Below are 16,331 nucleotides of genomic sequence, written 5' to 3'. Positions count from 1 at the left end.
CTATAAGTACATGCTTGTAGTTCAGTAATTTAGCAGGAATTGTATCTGTTTGCCACTAGCCTAATCAATGGAAGTACATTTCCAGTATAAAGCCTGACATCCAGCGCATGGCTCACGCGCTGGATGTCCCTCACCTTCCGCTCTCTGTGTGTTGCCGTTCTTAAAATCCCTTTGATAAGGGAAACAACAACAGACTTCGAACTAGCAAACCACATGCTGAAAATAGCAAGTTTTGAAGAAAATTTGGATCGTGCATTAAGCCAGGCCTGCTTGATTCTTTCGGGGGATGATTGTAAAGATTTACAAAGAATATGTTTACGGCATTTACCATCTAACTGGGACGTTTGGGGACAGATTGGCAGGGATTGCTGTAGACGAAGTACACACAGCAATACACTGGTAAGAGCAAATTACGTTTAACCATGCATCCAGCTCATTTAAGTAGCTCACGTTACTGTATTATGTGAACAGTTAACTTCATTTAATATTTTATGTGGCGTCTTATTTTGCGGGGTGCAAATGTGCCACCAAAACAAGTTCCTTCCTGAGACCATGTTGCAGAGGCATCGTCGCTGCGTCTGGAACTGGAAAGAAATGCAAACAACCCAGAGAGTTCTTTTCTCCTATCCGAGAATGTATCTGTGGTGTAGCCAGACTTTACTCCACAGCGCTGTGGAGATAGGTCTGGCAATGCAAGACTTGTTTGCAACATGCAACTCCTTCAGGTTTCTTGTCAAGTAATGCTCTCCAATTCAGAAACCACATTTTAGTCAGCATTTCTCTCAACAGTTCTCAAGTTTGGATTACCAGGTTCCCCGGTCCCGTCTCAACACTCCACCTCTGCCCCCTAAAAACAGCACAACCGCACGTTGTCCATCTCCCTCCAGCCAATCCCAGACACCGACTCTGGACAAACCCTCCCACCAACGTTCAGTAATTTCCCACAGACACTCAAGCTTGTTGCATATTGTTGCTGTATTACCTCTTGGCAGTTTGATGGTGTGATGTGTTACATTTCTCATTCATGCACAGTTTTGCAAAGACTTACCAACTGTAGTGTGAATATGCATAGTAGCCAGGGGTGGAAGTAAAACATTACATTTACTCTTGTTTCTTTAACAAAGTTTTTTGAGTATTTTTAAAAAAAATCTGTCATTTTACTTGTAGTACTTAAGTATTGCTTTTATCTCAAGTAAGAAAGTACTTACCTACATCCCTCGTAGTAGCTGATGGCTGCGTAATCATTGTGACATGTTTCCTCTCTTCAGCAGGCTCACAGTGGAAATAAAGCACATAGACGAAACAAACAACAGACAAACATGGATAGGTGAGACACTGTTTAAAGCAGAGCAATAAAGTGGGAAAGCGCAGCTGTTGTCTACATGTATATTACAAACCTTCAGGAGACTAAATTTAAGCATGCTGCTAAAACTCTACATCTTGATACTGTAGCTTTTTATAGTCTCCTGGTAAAATCTGTTTCAATTTTCTGTAAGGGAACTAAGAGAAGACATTTCCACCAAGTTACTGTAACCTCTAACAAGTGTTCAACATAATGCTGGGAACACACTAGATGACTTTATATACCCAGATCAACTGTGCAAAGACTCAGCGGGCAGATTGCACTGATTGTGCAGTTTGTTTTATGGTTGTTATGTCTTTGTTGGTTTGATCTTGCATTGCACATTTGTTTATGCACATGAAGACCTTGTAATAAAAAGAATAATGCAAATAAACAAATCAGACATTCAGTTAATTATTTTCACAGCTAGACACAAATATATGATTATTACAATGATTGAAAATATTTTCTTGTTTAGTTTGTTCATTTCAATTCCTAATTTGATTAGAATCTCTCCCATATGTGACAGATATCTCCATTGAGACTCACTGCAATGAACTGGTATTTTGCACCTGAGCCTGCATGTAATGTTTGCAGTGTTAATATTTATCAGTAAAGAATATCATGCCACAGACATATAGTGTAAAGTTGATTCAGTTATTCACCTATATTTCCATTTCATGTTGTTCTGGTTTAAGCAGTGCTGAATTCCTCTCAGAAGCAACGTTTTCGTCTTCCTCTCAGAAAGGTGGCGACAGTAAGTTATGGCATTTTATAACCTTGTATCCTAAACCGTGCACACCTATGAAATTAAAATGAAATTAAAATGTAAAAGGTTAAAAGCCAGTGGTTCTCAAGCTGTGCCTCCCTTAGAAAACAATAAAACAAATGTCAAGCCTCTCCAGATGCAGAAATTGATAGCATTCTGGGAACATTAGTAACAAAGGGAGCCTGAATCCTGTTAGCCTGGCTAGCATCTTGTTATTTTATTGTCTCCAAATAAAGCATATTCATAGATGCTTTCACAGCAGACATTTTGATATGTCACTGCAGAAAAGCACAAGTGGAACTAATAACAGGAACGATGGTTCAGTTCTAATAAGTTCCAGCAATGCAGCAAATAATAATGCAATTAGTGACACTTTTGTTTGACAGGTCAAAGTGTTTGTTGTGAAAAAAGTCTGATTAACTTTAGTTTCACTTCAAGTGTTTTACTTTCGGGTCATGCCCACCCTGCAATGGCTCACTCTACAGTTTAAGAACCACTTATCTGAGCATTCAGTCTTAAGATTGCTTAACTCCAGTAAAAATGACTACTTAAAACTTCATTGGTAACCCATAATCTAATACTAGTATCATCCTAGAATTCACCCATTCATCTAAAAAGTTGATATGTCTCATTTGAAAGTGAAACATGAGTATTTCACAGCAGAGCCAGACATTTTAGTATGACTCTTTTTGTGTTTGTGTGTAGGTGGAGCAGCATGGCTCGAACCCTCCAGCCCAGTCAAACAGAGACAAAGACATAAAGAGAGGGAGGAATGGAGAGCGGGGCCCAGAGAACACACATGTGACCTGGGAGAGATGGCGAGAAGAATGTCATCCTGACAGAAAAGCAACCTCTGCAAAACCAAGACTCTTTTACTAAAGCGAGAAATACTGAACCACTAAAATATTCAAGAAAGCAGTCCTTGGTGAGTGTTAAAGTAGTTTCTGGTGTCATGTTTATCTGTAAATGACCGTGTGTCAGCTGCACTGCTGAAGTTGTGATGAGTGGGTGGGACTGACAGTAAAATTGCTCACTGAGGCCTCCTACTGTTCAATAATCACACTGCCATCATCTCCACAGTAGGTTCAGTACTGATCTTTATAATTAAAGTGTTCTGAGCCTGATCATGTAATTATATGATCACATTAAGGGGGGCAATCACATATCTAGAGTAAATAAATGGAAAAATAGAAATATGCTACATCATCATGTAACCCATACCATAAGTTTCTTCTCATAAAAATGTTATGTGAGTAAATAAAGGCCTCTGTATAACTCAATCAAACAGTCTTAAAATTAAAACAAGTAAACCTGTAACTGACACATACTTGAGCTTCTAAGTAGCTTAATTTGGTGTTTTTCCCATCATGAACAGACAAATGAAAGAGGAATATCTACCAAGTGGTTTTATTTAGTGTGGCTATATGGAGGGAGGAAACTTCAAAACAAGATACAAGGCACCAGAGATAGAAAGTAAAAGAAAAGTCAGGGCCGTAAAAGAAACTAGGATTGAGGGGAACCATTGGGAGAAGTGAAGAAAATTTAATTTCTTCAGGGGTTGGCTGCCATGGTGTCTTCAATCCAGGAGAGGAATTCACACAATTTGACGTAGACTGCGGGGTAATTAGGCAGGGCACATCCCTGACCCCATGACACCAGGCCCTGGACCTCCCCAGCACACACCAGAGGGCTGCCGGAGTCACCCTGACAAACACAGAGCGGAAGCATGCAATTGATTTTTCTGCACACAGAACTGTGAGTCCAGTTAGTCTATGATAGCATTTACTGTAAAACTCACATTGCATGCATCTCTGCCTCCATCCAGGTATCCGGCACACACCATCCTGGGTGTGATCATGCCAGGATAGGCATTCTCACAGTCCTGGTGGTCCAGTATGGGTACGTCCAAACACTGCAAACGGGCGGGCAAGTTCACTGTAACACACAGAACAGAGCTAGTCATAGAAAGCTCTAAGACATCTTAAGTAATTAGAAAAAAAATATTTGTATAGGAAAAGGCTGGCGGTATTCTATATTTTAGTTTCTGTCAACAAATGAAAAAAAAATGTGATGTTCCTCAATCCTTTGCCACTTCCCCAGCTTATCTGTGGCTCTCAGTCATAAGCCCATTTGTTCCTACTGAATCTAAAATTAGTTGATCAGTTTATTGGGGACTATTTTCAACTGCAAATTTATACACATTTGGTGCCCTAGTGGGTATGGGAGCAGGATATGTGGGGTTGAGCTACAGGGTAAACTAGTAAGTGCCCATGTTTATTGTAATGAAGGAGCATGGCTCAGTTATGTCTCAGTTTTTGGCCTACAATGGAGGTCGAGGACACAGAGGAAAAAAGCTAAATCAGACTTTGGCTATACAGGCAATACTGTTGTTTATAGGATCAATTCACTGCTGGTTTTGAGCTTTTCATGGGACTGGTTGTCAATTACAGAAAATATAGAACCTCACCAGACTTATCCTTTAAAGCTGCTATGTGCTTTTTATGTGTAATTTGTAAACTGGCAACTTTGACACCCCCCAGTGAAAGCCTAGATAAAAACACTGTTGTACCTCCCCCTCGCTGCCCAGCTGACCTGAGGACTTGGAAATGAGGGTTTGAAAGCAACATAATGACTGCACCACTTTCACCGGGATTGTTATTTTTTTCAGAATTTTTGCCATCAGAGCAACATAAAAGAAAGTAAAATCACATTCTACACTAGAAATTCTACACATAATGGCATTAGGCATGTTTTTAAACTGCATGATTTAATGCAAATTATAATCAACCCACCTTCGCCATTGATGGCAGTGTAACCCCAGCCAGACACAGAGCAGGGAAGCCCCGCCATGGGGCACGCTGTGGGTAATGGGATGGGTGCGACTGCCTCGGTCACCTCCACTGGGTGGAAGAGCTTGATCAGCATGATGTCAAAATCCAGAGTCTGGTAGTCATAACTGCACACAGATGAATATAAAATACGCTTTAGACCTGTTTCCCTGCACTGAATGAATGAATCAGATAAGAATTAAATCAGAATGAAATCATGCAAAGGGAAGAAAATTTTCAGATGGGATTTCAACAATTTTTTGCTCACCTAGGGTGCCAGATGATGTTGTCGGTTTTCATGAGCTGCTCTGTACCTTCAAACACTCGCACATCGTGTTCTCCCAGCATGATCTGCATGGCATAGGGACTGAGAGAGGAGTTGATATATATTTAACAAACATGCTGAAAAAGCTTTCAGTGGTTTGTTTCGTTATGTTTCTAAATTGAAAACCATTAGTCCTACCCCCTTAGAAATGTTTGGATTTATTTATATCTCAAAGGGAAAAATGCATAAAAATCAAGCAAACGTAAACATGCAACATGAGATAATAATGCGTATAATATATGAAAGTAATCTTTTCTCCATCAATGCATACTTACTTGTACCAACAGTGGGCAACGGAGAGCACCCACTGATTGTTGATGAGCACCCCACCACAGAAGTGGTAACCATAGTTGAGGGAGGCCATGAATGGACGAGAGTGAGGCTCACACTCTTGCCCACCAATGATCCTGCCATCTTCCCGGGGAACTGCCGCTGTCACACACACACACACACACACACACACACACACACACACACACACACACACACACACACACACACACACACACACAAAAAGAGATACATTTGTGTTTCAAAGATATCTTTAACAACAACTTTCCATCATATTTTTGAAATCACAGACATTACAGTACACATGTATGGCTGTGTGTGTGTGTGTGTGTGTGTGTGTGTGTGTGTGTGTGTGTGTGTGTGTGTGTGTGTGTGTGTGTGTGTATGTGTGTGTGAATTTTTGTGTCTTTACCAGCAGCTCCGATCATCAGCAGCAGAGCCAGCAGTGTCATGGTGTCAAGTGAATGATCAGAAGACACCTGGACACACCCTGGCTCATATTTATATCCCACCAGCCCCTGCTGTGCTCGGCCCTTGCTCCCCACCCCCCACCTCCTCCGCTCTTCCCTCTTTCTGTTGACATTATCTGTGTCCTCAAAATCTTTCGACTTTCTTATCATGCTGACATTTTCGTGTTTGCCCACTTCTGCCCCATCGTAGCACACTCCCGGTGCTTGTGTCATCTGTGCACTTCATTTAGAAATGTGGACCAAGGTCTTCACACATCTAACATCTGTTTATGGTTCTCTACTGGGTCACTTATTTTTGGCAAGCTACAATATCAAAAAGTGAAAAAAAAGCTTGGTCCAATAAAGAAGACAAATTACAACTTAACCAAGAGACTCAAACATATTTTTGCACATCCTGCACAAAATTGTCCAGCTTTTTTTTAACAATTATATTTGACATTTTTGTTAAAGTATTTGTTATATTATATTTTAGATATGTTTATTGTAATAATTATATCCTAATATTCATGTTCTTGACTGTTGCAGTAATCTGCTTTAATTTTATTTCCTCTTAATATGTTAGTTGTATTTACCAAACACCGAGGCAAATTCCTTGTAAGTAAAAACCTACTTGGCAATAAACCTGATTCTGATTTTATGAATCATAATTTTGTTTAAGAAAAAAATGATATAAATGAAAGTGCTGTTTTATGTCTCCACTTCTAGTTGACCTTGAATAAAAGCCAGACAGGTGAGAAAGAAATCACCTGTTGTCTCTGAAGCAGAAAACAACATGATGTTTTTCTGTTTCTGTGTCAGACAGCAATCAACAGCCTTTAAGCTCTAATACTGCCAAATCCAACCGCGTCTTTGCACTATATATATATATATATATATATTATCTGTCAAAAAACAGAACAGAAAACATATTATTGGCCTCTCCAAGGCCAATAATATGTAAGATGTGGCTCACTTATTAACTGAAAGGATGAACGTGGCACATAAGAAGATAAGGTTATTTTTCAGGGCAGGGATTGGAGCAGGAGGAGATTTGGGGAAGTGGGTGGGGGGAATTGGGTGGAGGAATGGAGGTGTGGAGGAGGAGGAGGAGGAGGAAGAGGGAGTGCATGGAAAGACACGGAGGAGTTTATGTATAAATTCAGTGATCATTCACATCCAGTCTGGTCGTAGGAAGGTTTGAGTCAGCCACGATGATTGGCCTGATTGTTGTCACACTTCTGGGCGCTGCAGGTGAAGCACATGTTCAGTGTGTCCAACAGTTTAAAGGTAAAAAAGAATTAACTATGGTAAACATAAATCATTTTGTATTCCCTTTACACCACAGCTGCAGCACCTACGGATGACAGGATTGTAGGTGGCTACCGGTGTCCAGCCCACTCTAAACCCTGGCAGGTGTCTCTCAATGTCGGCTACCACTTCTGCGGCGGCTCCCTCATCAATGAACAGTGGATCGTCTCTGCTGCCCACTGCTGGCAAAAGTTTGTATTAGATTAATGTATTGGAATGTTTCTGTATGAACTGTATGTTTACGAGGATTACGACAATGTTGTCGACTATTTTAGCCCAATGGCACAGATTGCCGTCTTGGGAGACAACCACATCTGGCAGAACGAGGGCACGGAGCAGTACATGTCAGTTGATGCCATCTACTGGCATCAGAGTTACGACTACAAGACCCTAGACTACGACATCATGCTGATGAAGCTGGCGCACCCTGTCACTGTGAACCAGTACGTCAAGCCTGTAGCCCTGCCCAAAGCCTGCCCCACACCCGGGGACATGTGCACGGTGTCTGGATGGGGGAACATCTACACTGATCAAGGTGAGGGGGCAAAACAATGTTGCTCATAATAACAGAACATTTATTCTCTTGTGATCCTATTGTTACTCAATGTTTTGTTCAGATTACACCTGACGAAACAAAATCTGACACTTTATTACACTAATGGCCTTCCATAGCTTTAAAAACACATTATAACAAAAGCCTAAAATTAAATTCATTTCTTGACTGCTGACCCCCTTAGCTACTATAAGAAAAAAATATCAAACTTTTATGAAATAAAAATTAATCAGACAGTAAGATGAGACAATATGCAAATAGATATTGGTGGCTTACCACCTTGGACTAGAGGAAACCCTGTATGAGTGCAAACACTGTATATAAAGTGTTTGATGTCTAACAAATCCCCCCAACCAGATTTCTAGAACCTTTAATGGTGATTTACAACTTTTTAGTATTTTTTTTTTTAAATAATTGGTCTTCAGTTTCACACACAAGACAAACAAAACCTTTCTTTCTGCTAAGCTAAAATTACGACTATCGCTATGAGATTAATCAGCTCAAGCTATTACTAAGATAATATAGCATAATGCTAACAATTCTGTGAATTGAAAACGGTTTCTAGCTGACTTTTTAATGTTTTCAGCCAATTCTTTAAAAAAAAAGTGAAGCCAGTAAAATGGTTTTAAATATTTACTTGATGTCTACTAGATAGCTAGTTAAAAGAGGCTAAATATCTAAATCCAAAGCTTGACAGGCTTGTATTACTTGCTTGTGGTTGCTAAGCTACAAAGGACCATCATTAATCGAGGGGGGTTTGGTGATCGGTCAGTTATGACAGATAATTGACCAAATAGTTGCTTTTCTTTGCTCCATAAAAGTTAACATTTTGGAGATAGCCACAAAGGTCTGATATGTATATGATAAAATAAACATTGATCAAACTATCTCCTCTTTAACTTTGTGTCTCACTCTTATCTGCAGTATTCAACCCATTTTACCTTCAGTGTGTGGAAGTCCCCATTCTGTCTAACAAGGACTGTGATGGTTCCTACCCCGGCATGATCACTGACCGCATGGTGTGTGCTGGATACCTGGAAGGAGGAAAGGATTCTTGTCAGGTATTTCCACACAAATACACAGCACATCAAATACATTCTTGGTGGTCGGTGAACATGTAAAACAAAATGTAATGGGAGGAAATGATGGAAGGAATAAACTCTTCTTTTTCCCCTGCTCAGGGTGACTCTGGTGGTCCTCTGGTGTGTAACGGGGAGCTGCAGGGTATTGTCTCATGGGGCCAGGGCTGTGCTCAACCCAACTACCCGGGCGTTTACACCAAAGTGTGCTCTCTGATGCCCTGGATCAACGATATTCTCTCCACATACTCCTAGGCTGTGATCTCCCATCACAGAACTATGTGAGAGAGAGGAAACCAGAGGGAGATTGAAATTGAAGGAGACAGAGACGGTGGTGGGTAGTGTCGAAAAGAAAAGCAGCGGGAGAGCGACTGAGAGAGAGAGAGAGACACAAGGAGAAACAGTGGGAGAAAGAGAGAGAGAGAGAAAAAGAGATGTGAAATCAGGGCACAATCAATAAAATCTACCATTTTATGATGTATCACTGTGTTCATTATTGCTGTCAATACTGTAGAGCTGCATCTGCTCCCAGTGCAGATACTCTTGAGCAACTATGTTACTGTTTTCTGAATATTACATGGTACGACATTAGAACATATGTACATCAGCATTCAGCCCAACGTTTGTCTCTGTCTGCAACTCATTCAGTCTATAAGTACATGCTTGTAGTTCAGTAATTTAGCAGGAATTGTATCTGTTTGCCACTAGCCTAATCAATGGAAGTACATTTCCAGTATAAAGCCTGACATCCAGCGCATGGCTCACCAGCCGGATGTCCCTCACCTTCCGCTCTCTGTGTGTTGCCGTTCTTAAAATCCCTTCGATAAGGGAAACAACAACAGACTTCGAACTAGCAAACCACATGCTGAAAATAGCAAGTTTTGAAGAAAATTAGGATTGTGCATTAAGCCAGGCCTGCTTGATTCTTTCGGGGAATGATTATAAAGATTTACAAAGAATATGTTTACGGCATTTACCATCTAACTGGGACGTTTGGGGACAGATTGGCAAGGATTGCTGTAGACGAAGTACACACGGCGAAACACTGGTAAGAGCAAATCACATTTAACCATGCATCCAGCTCATTTAAGTAGCTCACGTTACTGTATTATGTGAACAGTTAACTTCATTTAATATTTTATGTGGCGTTTTATTTTGCGGGGTGCAAATGTGCCACCAAAACAAGTTCCTTCCTGAGACCATTTTGCAGAGGCATCGTCGCTGCGTCTGGAACTGGAAAGAAATGCAAACAACCCAGAGAGTTCTTTTCTCCTATCCGAGAATGTATCTGTGGTGTAGCCAGACTTTACTCCACAGCGCTGTGGAGATAGGTCTGGCAATGCAAGACTTGTTTGCAACATGCAACTCCTTCAGGTTTCTTGTCAAGTAATGCTCTCCAATTCAGAAGCCACATTTTAGTCAGCATTTCTCTCAACAGTTCTCAAGTTTGGATTACCAGGTTCCCCGGTCCCGTCTCAACACTCCACCTCTGCCCCCTAAAAACAGCACAACCGCACGTTGTCCATCTCCCTCCAGCCAATCCCAGACATCGACTCTGGACAAACCCTCCCACCAACGTTCAGTAAGTTCCCACAGACACTCAAGCTTGTTGCATATTGTTGCTGTATTACCTCTTGGCAGTTTGATGGTGTGATGTGTTACATTTCTCATTCATGCACAGTTTTGCAAAGACTTACCAACTGTAATGTGAATATGTGTAGTAGCCAGGGGTGGAAGTAAAACATTACATTTACTCTTGTTTCTTTAACAAAGTTTTTTGAGTATTTTTAAAAAATCTGTCATTGTACTTGTAGTACTTAAGTATTGCTTTTATCTCAAGTAAGAAAGTACTTACCTACATCCCTCGTAGTAGCTGATGGCTGCGTAATCGTTGTGACATGTTTCCTCTCTTCAGCAGGCTCACAGTGGAAATAAAGCACACAGACGAAACAAACAACAGACAAACATGGATAGGTGAGACACTGTTTAAAGCAGAGCAATAAAGTGGGAAAGCACGGCTGTTGTCTACATGTATATTACAAACCTTCAGGAGACTAAATTTAAGCATGCTGCTAAAACTCTACATCTTGATATTGTAGCTTTTTATAGTCTCCTGGTAAAATCTGTTTCAATTTTCTGTAAGGGAACTAAGAGAAGACATTTCCACCAAGTTACTGTAACCTCTAACAAGTGTTCAACATAATGCTGGGAACACACTAGATGACTTTATATACCCAGATCAACTGTGCAAAGACTCAGCGGGCAGATTGCACTGATTGTGCAGTTTGTTTTATGGTTGTTATGTCTTTGTTGGTTTGATCTTGCATTGCACATTTGTTTATGCACATGAAGACCTTGTAATAAAAAGAATAATGCAAACAAACAAATCAGACATTCAGTTAATTATTTTCACAGCTAGACACAAATATATGATTATTACAATGATTGAAAATATTTTCTTGTTTAGTTTGTTCATTTCAATTCCTAATTTGATTAGAATCTCTCCCATATGTGACAGATATCTCCATTGAGACTCACTGCAATGAACTGGTATTTTGCACCTGAGCCTGCATGTAATGTTTGCAGTGTTAATATTTATCAGTAAAGAATATCATGCCACAGACATATAGTGTAAAGTTGATTCAGTTATTCACCTATATTTCCATTTCATGTTGTTCTGGTTTAAGCAGTGCTGAATTCCTCTCAGAAGCAACGTTTTCGTCTTCCTCTCAGAAAGGTGGCGACAGTAAGTTATGGCATTTTATAACCTTGTATCCTAAACCGTGCACACCTATGAAATTAAAATGAAATTAAAATGTAAAAGGTTAAAAGCCAGTGGTTCTCAAGCTGTGCCTCCCTTAGAAAACAATAAAACAAATGTCAAGCCTCTCCAGATGCAGAAATTGATAGCATTCTGGGAACATTAGTAACAAAGGGAGCCTGAATCCTGTTAGCCTGGCTAGCATCTTGTTATTTTATTGTCTCCAAATAAAGCATATTCATAGATGCTTTCACAGCAGACATTTTGATATGTCACTGCAGAAAAGCACAAGTGGAACTAATAACAGGAACGATGGTTCAGTTCTAATAAGTTCCAGCAATGCAGCAAATAATAATGCAATTAGTGACACTTTTGTTTGACAGGTCAAAGTGTTTGTTGTGAAAAAAGTCTGATTAACTTTAGTTTCACTTCAAGTGTTTTACTTTCGGGTCATGCCCACCCTGCAATGGCTCACTCTACAGTTTAAGAACCACTTATCTGAGCATTCAGGCTTAAGATTGCTTAACTCCAGTAAAAATGACTACTTAAAACTTCATTGGTAACCCATAATCTAATAATAGTATCATCCTAGAATTCATCCATTTCATCTAAAAAGTTGATATGTCTCATTTGAGTATTTCAAAGCAGTGCCAGACATTTTAGTATGACTCTTTTTGTGTTTGTGTGTAGGTGGAGCAGCATGGCTCGAACCCTCCAGCCCAGTCAAACAGAGACGAAGACATAAAGAGAGGGAGGAATGGAGAGCGGGGCCCAGAGAACACACATGTGACCTGGGAGAGATGGCGAGAAGAATGTCGTCCTGACAGAAAAGCAACCTCTGCAAAACCAAGACTCTTTTACTAAAGCGAGAAATACTGAACCACTAAAATATTCAAGAAAGCAGTCCTTGGTGACTGTTAAAGTAGTTTCTGGTGTCATGTTTATCTGTAAATGACCGTGTGTCAGCTGCACTGCTGAAGTTGTGATGAGTGGGTGGGACTGACAGTAAAATTGCTCACTGAGGCCTCCTACTGTTCAATAATCACACTGCTATCATCACCACAGTAGGTTCAGTACTGATCTTTATAATTAAAGTGTTCTGAGCCTCCATTAATTATTAATAGAAATGAATGAAAGGCTTGATCATGTAATTATATGATCACATTAAGGGGGGAAATCACATATCTAGAGTAAATAAATGGAAAAATAGAAATATGCTACATCATCATGTAACCCATACCATAAGTTTCTTCTCATAAAAATGTTATGTGAGTAAATAAAGGCCTCTGTATAACTCAATCAAACAGTCTTAAAATAAAACAAGTAAACCTGTAACTGACACATACTTGAGCTTCTAAGTAGCTTAATTTGGTGTTTTTCCCATCATGAACAGACAAATGAAAGAGGAATATCTACCAAGTGGTTTTATTTAGTGTGGATATATGGAGGGAGGAAACTTCAAAACAAGATACAAGGCACCAGAGATAGAAAGAAAAAGAAAAGTCAGGGCTGTAAAAGAAACTAGGATTGAGGGGAACCATTGGGAGAAGTGAAGGAAATTAAATTTCTTCAGGGGTTGGCTGCCATGGTGTCTTCAATCCAGGAGAGGAATTCACACAATTTGACGTAGACTCCAGGGTAGTTAGGCAGGGCACATCCCTGACCCCATGACACCAGGCCCTGGACCTCCCCAGCACACACCAGAGGGCTGCCGGAGTCACCCTGACAAACACAGAGCGGAAGCATGCAATTGATTTTTCTGCACACAGAACTGTGAGTCCAGTTAGTCTATGATAGCATTTACTGTAAAACTCACATTGCATGCATCTCTGCCTCCATCCATGTATCCGGCACACACCATCCTGGGTGTGATCATGCCAGGATAGGCATTCTCACAGTCCTGGTGGTCCAGTATGGGTACGTCCAAACACTGCAGACGGACGGGCAAGTTCACTGTAACACACAGAACAGAGCTAGTCATAGAAAGCTCTAAGACATCTTAAGTAATTAGAAAAAAAATATGTGTTTAGGAAAAGGCTGGCGGTATTCTATATTTTAGTTTCTGTCAACAAATGAAAAAAAAAATGTGATGTTCCTCAATCCTTTGCCACTTCCCCAGCTTATCTGTGGCTCTCAGTGGCTTTCAGCTGCGAATTTATACACATTTGGTGCCCTAGTGGGTATGGGAGCAGGATATGTGGGGTTGAGCTACAGGGTAAACTAGTAAGTGCCCATGTTTATTGTAATGAAGGAGCATGGCTCAGTGATGTCTCAGTTTTTGGCCTACAATGGAGGTCGAGGACACAGAGGAAAAAAGCTAAATCAGACTTTGGCTATACAGGCAATACTTTTGTTTATAGGATCAATTCACTGCTGGTTCTGAACTTTTCATGGGACTGGTTGTCAATTACAGAAAATATAGAACCTCACCAGACTTATCCTTTAAAGCTGCTATATGCGTTTTATGTGTAATTTGAAAATTGGCAACTTTGACACCCCCCAGTGAAAGCCTAGATAAAAACACTGTTGTACCTCCCCCTCGCTGCCCAGCTGACCTGGGGACTTGGAAATGAGAGTTTGAAAGCAACATAATGACTGCACCACTTCCACTGGGATTGTTATTTTTTTCAGAATTTTTGCTATCAAAGCAACATAAAATAAACTAAAATCACATTCTACACTAGAAATTCTACACATAATGGCATTAGGCATGTTTTTAAACTGCATGATTTAATGCAAATTATAATCAACCCACCTTCGCCATTCATGGCAGTGTTACCCCAGCCAGACACAGAGCAGGGAAGCCCCGCCATGGGGCACGCTGTGGGTAATGGGATGGGTGCGACTGCCTCGGTCACCTCCACTGGGTGGAAGAGCTTGATCAGCATGATGTCAAAATCCAGAGTCTGGTAGTCATAACTGCACACAGATGAATATAAAATGCGATTTAGACCTGTTTCTCTGCACTGAATGAATGAATCAGATAAGAATGAAATCAGAATGAAATCATGCAAAGGGAAGAAGATACTCAGATGGGATTTCTATTTTTTTTCGCTCACCTAGGGTGCCAGATGATGTTGTCGGTTTTCATGAGCTGCTCTGTACCTTCAAACACTCGCAGATTGTGTTCTCCCAGCATGATCTGCATGGCATAGGGACTGAGAGAGGAGTTGATATATATTTAACAATCATGCAGAAAAAGCTTTCAGTGGTTTGTTTCTTAGCATTCCACATATGTTTCTAAATTGAAAACCATTAGTCCTACCCCCTTAGAGATTTTTGGATTTATTTATATCTCAAAGGGAAAAATGCATAAAAATCAAGCAAACGTAAACATGCAACATGAGATAATAATGCGTATAATATATGAAAGTAATCTTTTCTCCATCAATGCATACTTACTTGTACCAACAGTGGGCAACGGAGAGCACCCACTGATTGTTGATGAGCACCCCACCACAGAAGTGGTAACCATAGTTGAGGGAGGCCATGAATGGACGAGAGTGAGGCTCACACTCCTGCCCACCAATGATCCTGCCATCTTCCCGGGGAACTGCCGCTGTCACATACACACACACACACACACACACACACACACACAACAACAACTTTGCATCATATTTTTGAAATCACGGACATTACAGTACACATGTATAGCTGTGTGTGTGTGTGTGTGTGTGTGTGTGTGTGTGTGTGTGTGTGTGTGTGTGTGTGTGTGTGTGTGTGTGTGTGTGTGTGAATTTTTGTGTCTTTACCAGCAGCTCCGATCATCAGCAGCAGAGCCAGCAGTGTCATGGTGTCAAGTGAATGATCAGAAGACACCTGGACACACCCTGGCTCATATTTATATCCCACCAGCCCCTGCTGTGCTCGGCCCTTGCTCCCCACCCCCCACCTCCTCCGCTCTTCCCTCTTTCTGTTGACCTTATCTGTGTCCTCAAAATCTTTCGACTTTCTTATCATGCTCACATTTTCATGTTTGCCCACTTCTGCCCCATCGTAGCGCAAACTCTGTGCTTGCGTCATCTGTGCACCTCATTTGGAAATGTGGACCAAGGTCTTCACACATCTAACATCTGTTTATGGTTCTCTACTGGGTCACTTATTTTTGGCAAGCTACAATATCAAAAAGTGAAAAGAAAAGCTTGGTCCAATAAAGAAGAGAAATTACTACTTAACCAAGAGACTCAAACATATTTTTGCATATCCTGCACAAAATTGTCCAGCTTTTTTTTTAACAATTATATTTGACATTTTTGTTAAAGTATTTGTTATATTATATTTTAAATATTTTTATTGTAATAATTCTATCCTAATATTGATGTTCTTGACTGTTTAATTTTATTTCCTCTTAACATGTTACTTGTATTTACTTGTATAACCCTAACACCGAGGCAAATTCCTTGTAAGTAAAAACCTACTTAGCAATAAACCTGATTCTGATTTTATGAATCATAATTTTGTTTAAGAAAAAAATGATATAAATGAATGTGCTGTTTTATGTCTCCACTTCTAGTTGACCTTGAATAAAAGCCAGACAGGTGAGAAAGAAATCACCTGTTGTCTCTGAAGCAGAAAACAACATGATGTTTTTCTGTTTCTGTGTCAGACAGCAATCAACAGCCT

General features: G+C 40.3%; 3 protein-coding genes and 2 long non-coding RNA genes across 6 annotated transcripts; 2 read left to right on the top strand and 3 right to left on the bottom strand.

The window, feature by feature from the left end:
- Positions 1 to 1,143: 1,143 nt before the first annotated feature.
- Positions 1,144 to 2,874, bottom strand: LOC116042574. Its single transcript, XR_004103263.2, has 2 exons — positions 2,660 to 2,874; positions 1,144 to 1,272 (listed from the first exon to the last, which is right to left on the bottom strand). It is a non-coding gene; the product is annotated as an uncharacterized LOC116042574 (long non-coding RNA).
- Positions 2,875 to 3,502: 628 nt separating this feature from the next.
- Positions 3,503 to 6,094, bottom strand: LOC116042516 (trypsin-like). Its single transcript, XM_031288704.2, has 6 exons — positions 5,968 to 6,094; positions 5,540 to 5,696; positions 5,208 to 5,306; positions 4,904 to 5,067; positions 3,910 to 4,046; positions 3,503 to 3,815 (listed from the first exon to the last, which is right to left on the bottom strand). The coding sequence occupies exons 1-6, from the start codon at positions 6,005 to 6,007 to the stop codon at positions 3,663 to 3,665; spliced, it is 750 nt and encodes a 249-aa protein (XP_031144564.2). The 5' UTR covers positions 6,008 to 6,094; the 3' UTR covers positions 3,503 to 3,662.
- A 1,056-nt stretch (positions 6,095 to 7,150) lies between these two features.
- On the top strand, positions 7,151 to 9,418 carry LOC118496171 (trypsin-2-like). The gene is made up of 5 exons (XM_036006750.1): positions 7,151 to 7,255; positions 7,350 to 7,503; positions 7,588 to 7,847; positions 8,790 to 8,926; positions 9,047 to 9,418. Exons 1-5 carry the CDS (start codon positions 7,216 to 7,218, stop codon positions 9,197 to 9,199), a joined length of 744 nt encoding a protein of 247 aa, XP_035862643.1. The 5' UTR covers positions 7,151 to 7,215; the 3' UTR covers positions 9,200 to 9,418.
- A 796-nt stretch (positions 9,419 to 10,214) lies between these two features.
- LOC116042561 lies at positions 10,215 to 13,050 on the top strand. Of its 2 annotated transcripts, none has more exons than XR_004103258.2 (5): positions 10,215 to 10,526; positions 10,860 to 10,918; positions 11,632 to 11,690; positions 12,396 to 12,639; positions 12,780 to 13,050. It is a non-coding gene; the product is annotated as an uncharacterized LOC116042561 (long non-coding RNA). The 2 variants fall into 2 exon arrangements; XR_004103256.2 differs by having other exon boundaries at positions 10,216 to 10,526; positions 11,635 to 11,690.
- Positions 13,051 to 13,114: 64 nt separating this feature from the next.
- LOC118496170 (trypsin-like) lies at positions 13,115 to 15,570 on the bottom strand. The gene is made up of 6 exons (XM_036006748.1): positions 15,461 to 15,570; positions 15,108 to 15,264; positions 14,765 to 14,863; positions 14,461 to 14,624; positions 13,522 to 13,658; positions 13,115 to 13,427 (listed from the first exon to the last, which is right to left on the bottom strand). The coding sequence occupies exons 1-6, from the start codon at positions 15,498 to 15,500 to the stop codon at positions 13,275 to 13,277; spliced, it is 750 nt and encodes a 249-aa protein (XP_035862641.1). The 5' UTR covers positions 15,501 to 15,570; the 3' UTR covers positions 13,115 to 13,274.
- Between the last annotated feature and the right edge of the window lie 761 nt (positions 15,571 to 16,331).

This window comes from Sander lucioperca, chromosome 10, assembly GCF_008315115.2.
Source record: "Sander lucioperca isolate FBNREF2018 chromosome 10, SLUC_FBN_1.2, whole genome shotgun sequence".
Lineage (NCBI taxonomy): Eukaryota > Metazoa > Chordata > Actinopteri > Perciformes > Percidae > Sander > Sander lucioperca.
Note: the sequence above shows the minus strand (reverse complement) of the source record. Positions and strands in the feature narration are given on the sequence as shown.

What these genes read in the sequence shown, in the direction of transcription:
- LOC116042516 (XM_031288704.2), bottom strand. Translation starts at nt 6,007, where the DNA reads ATGACACTGCTGGCTCTGCTGCTGATGATCGGAGCTGCTG. An exon ending in AACATCATCTGGCACCCTAG is followed by an intron (nt 5,068 to 5,207) that starts GTGAGCAAAAAA and finishes ATCTGTGTGCAG; the next exon opens with TTATGACTACCAGACTCTGG. An exon ending in GAGGCAGAGATGCATGCAAT is followed by an intron (nt 3,816 to 3,909) that starts GTGAGTTTTACA and finishes TGTGTTTGTCAG; the next exon opens with GGTGACTCCGGCAGCCCTCT.
- LOC118496171 (XM_036006750.1), top strand. Translation starts at nt 7,216, where the DNA reads ATGATTGGCCTGATTGTTGTCACACTTCTGGGCGCTGCAG. An exon ending in GCTGCCCACTGCTGGCAAAA is followed by an intron (nt 7,504 to 7,587) that starts GTTTGTATTAGA and finishes CGACTATTTTAG; the next exon opens with CCCAATGGCACAGATTGCCG. An exon ending in GAACATCTACACTGATCAAG is followed by an intron (nt 7,848 to 8,789) that starts GTGAGGGGGCAA and finishes TCTTATCTGCAG; the next exon opens with TATTCAACCCATTTTACCTT.
- LOC118496170 (XM_036006748.1), bottom strand. Translation starts at nt 15,500, where the DNA reads ATGACACTGCTGGCTCTGCTGCTGATGATCGGAGCTGCTG. An exon ending in GCTGATGATCGGAGCTGCTG is followed by an intron (nt 15,265 to 15,460) that starts GTAAAGACACAA and finishes TGTATGTGACAG; the next exon opens with CGGCAGTTCCCCGGGAAGAT. An exon ending in GAGGCAGAGATGCATGCAAT is followed by an intron (nt 13,428 to 13,521) that starts GTGAGTTTTACA and finishes TGTGTTTGTCAG; the next exon opens with GGTGACTCCGGCAGCCCTCT.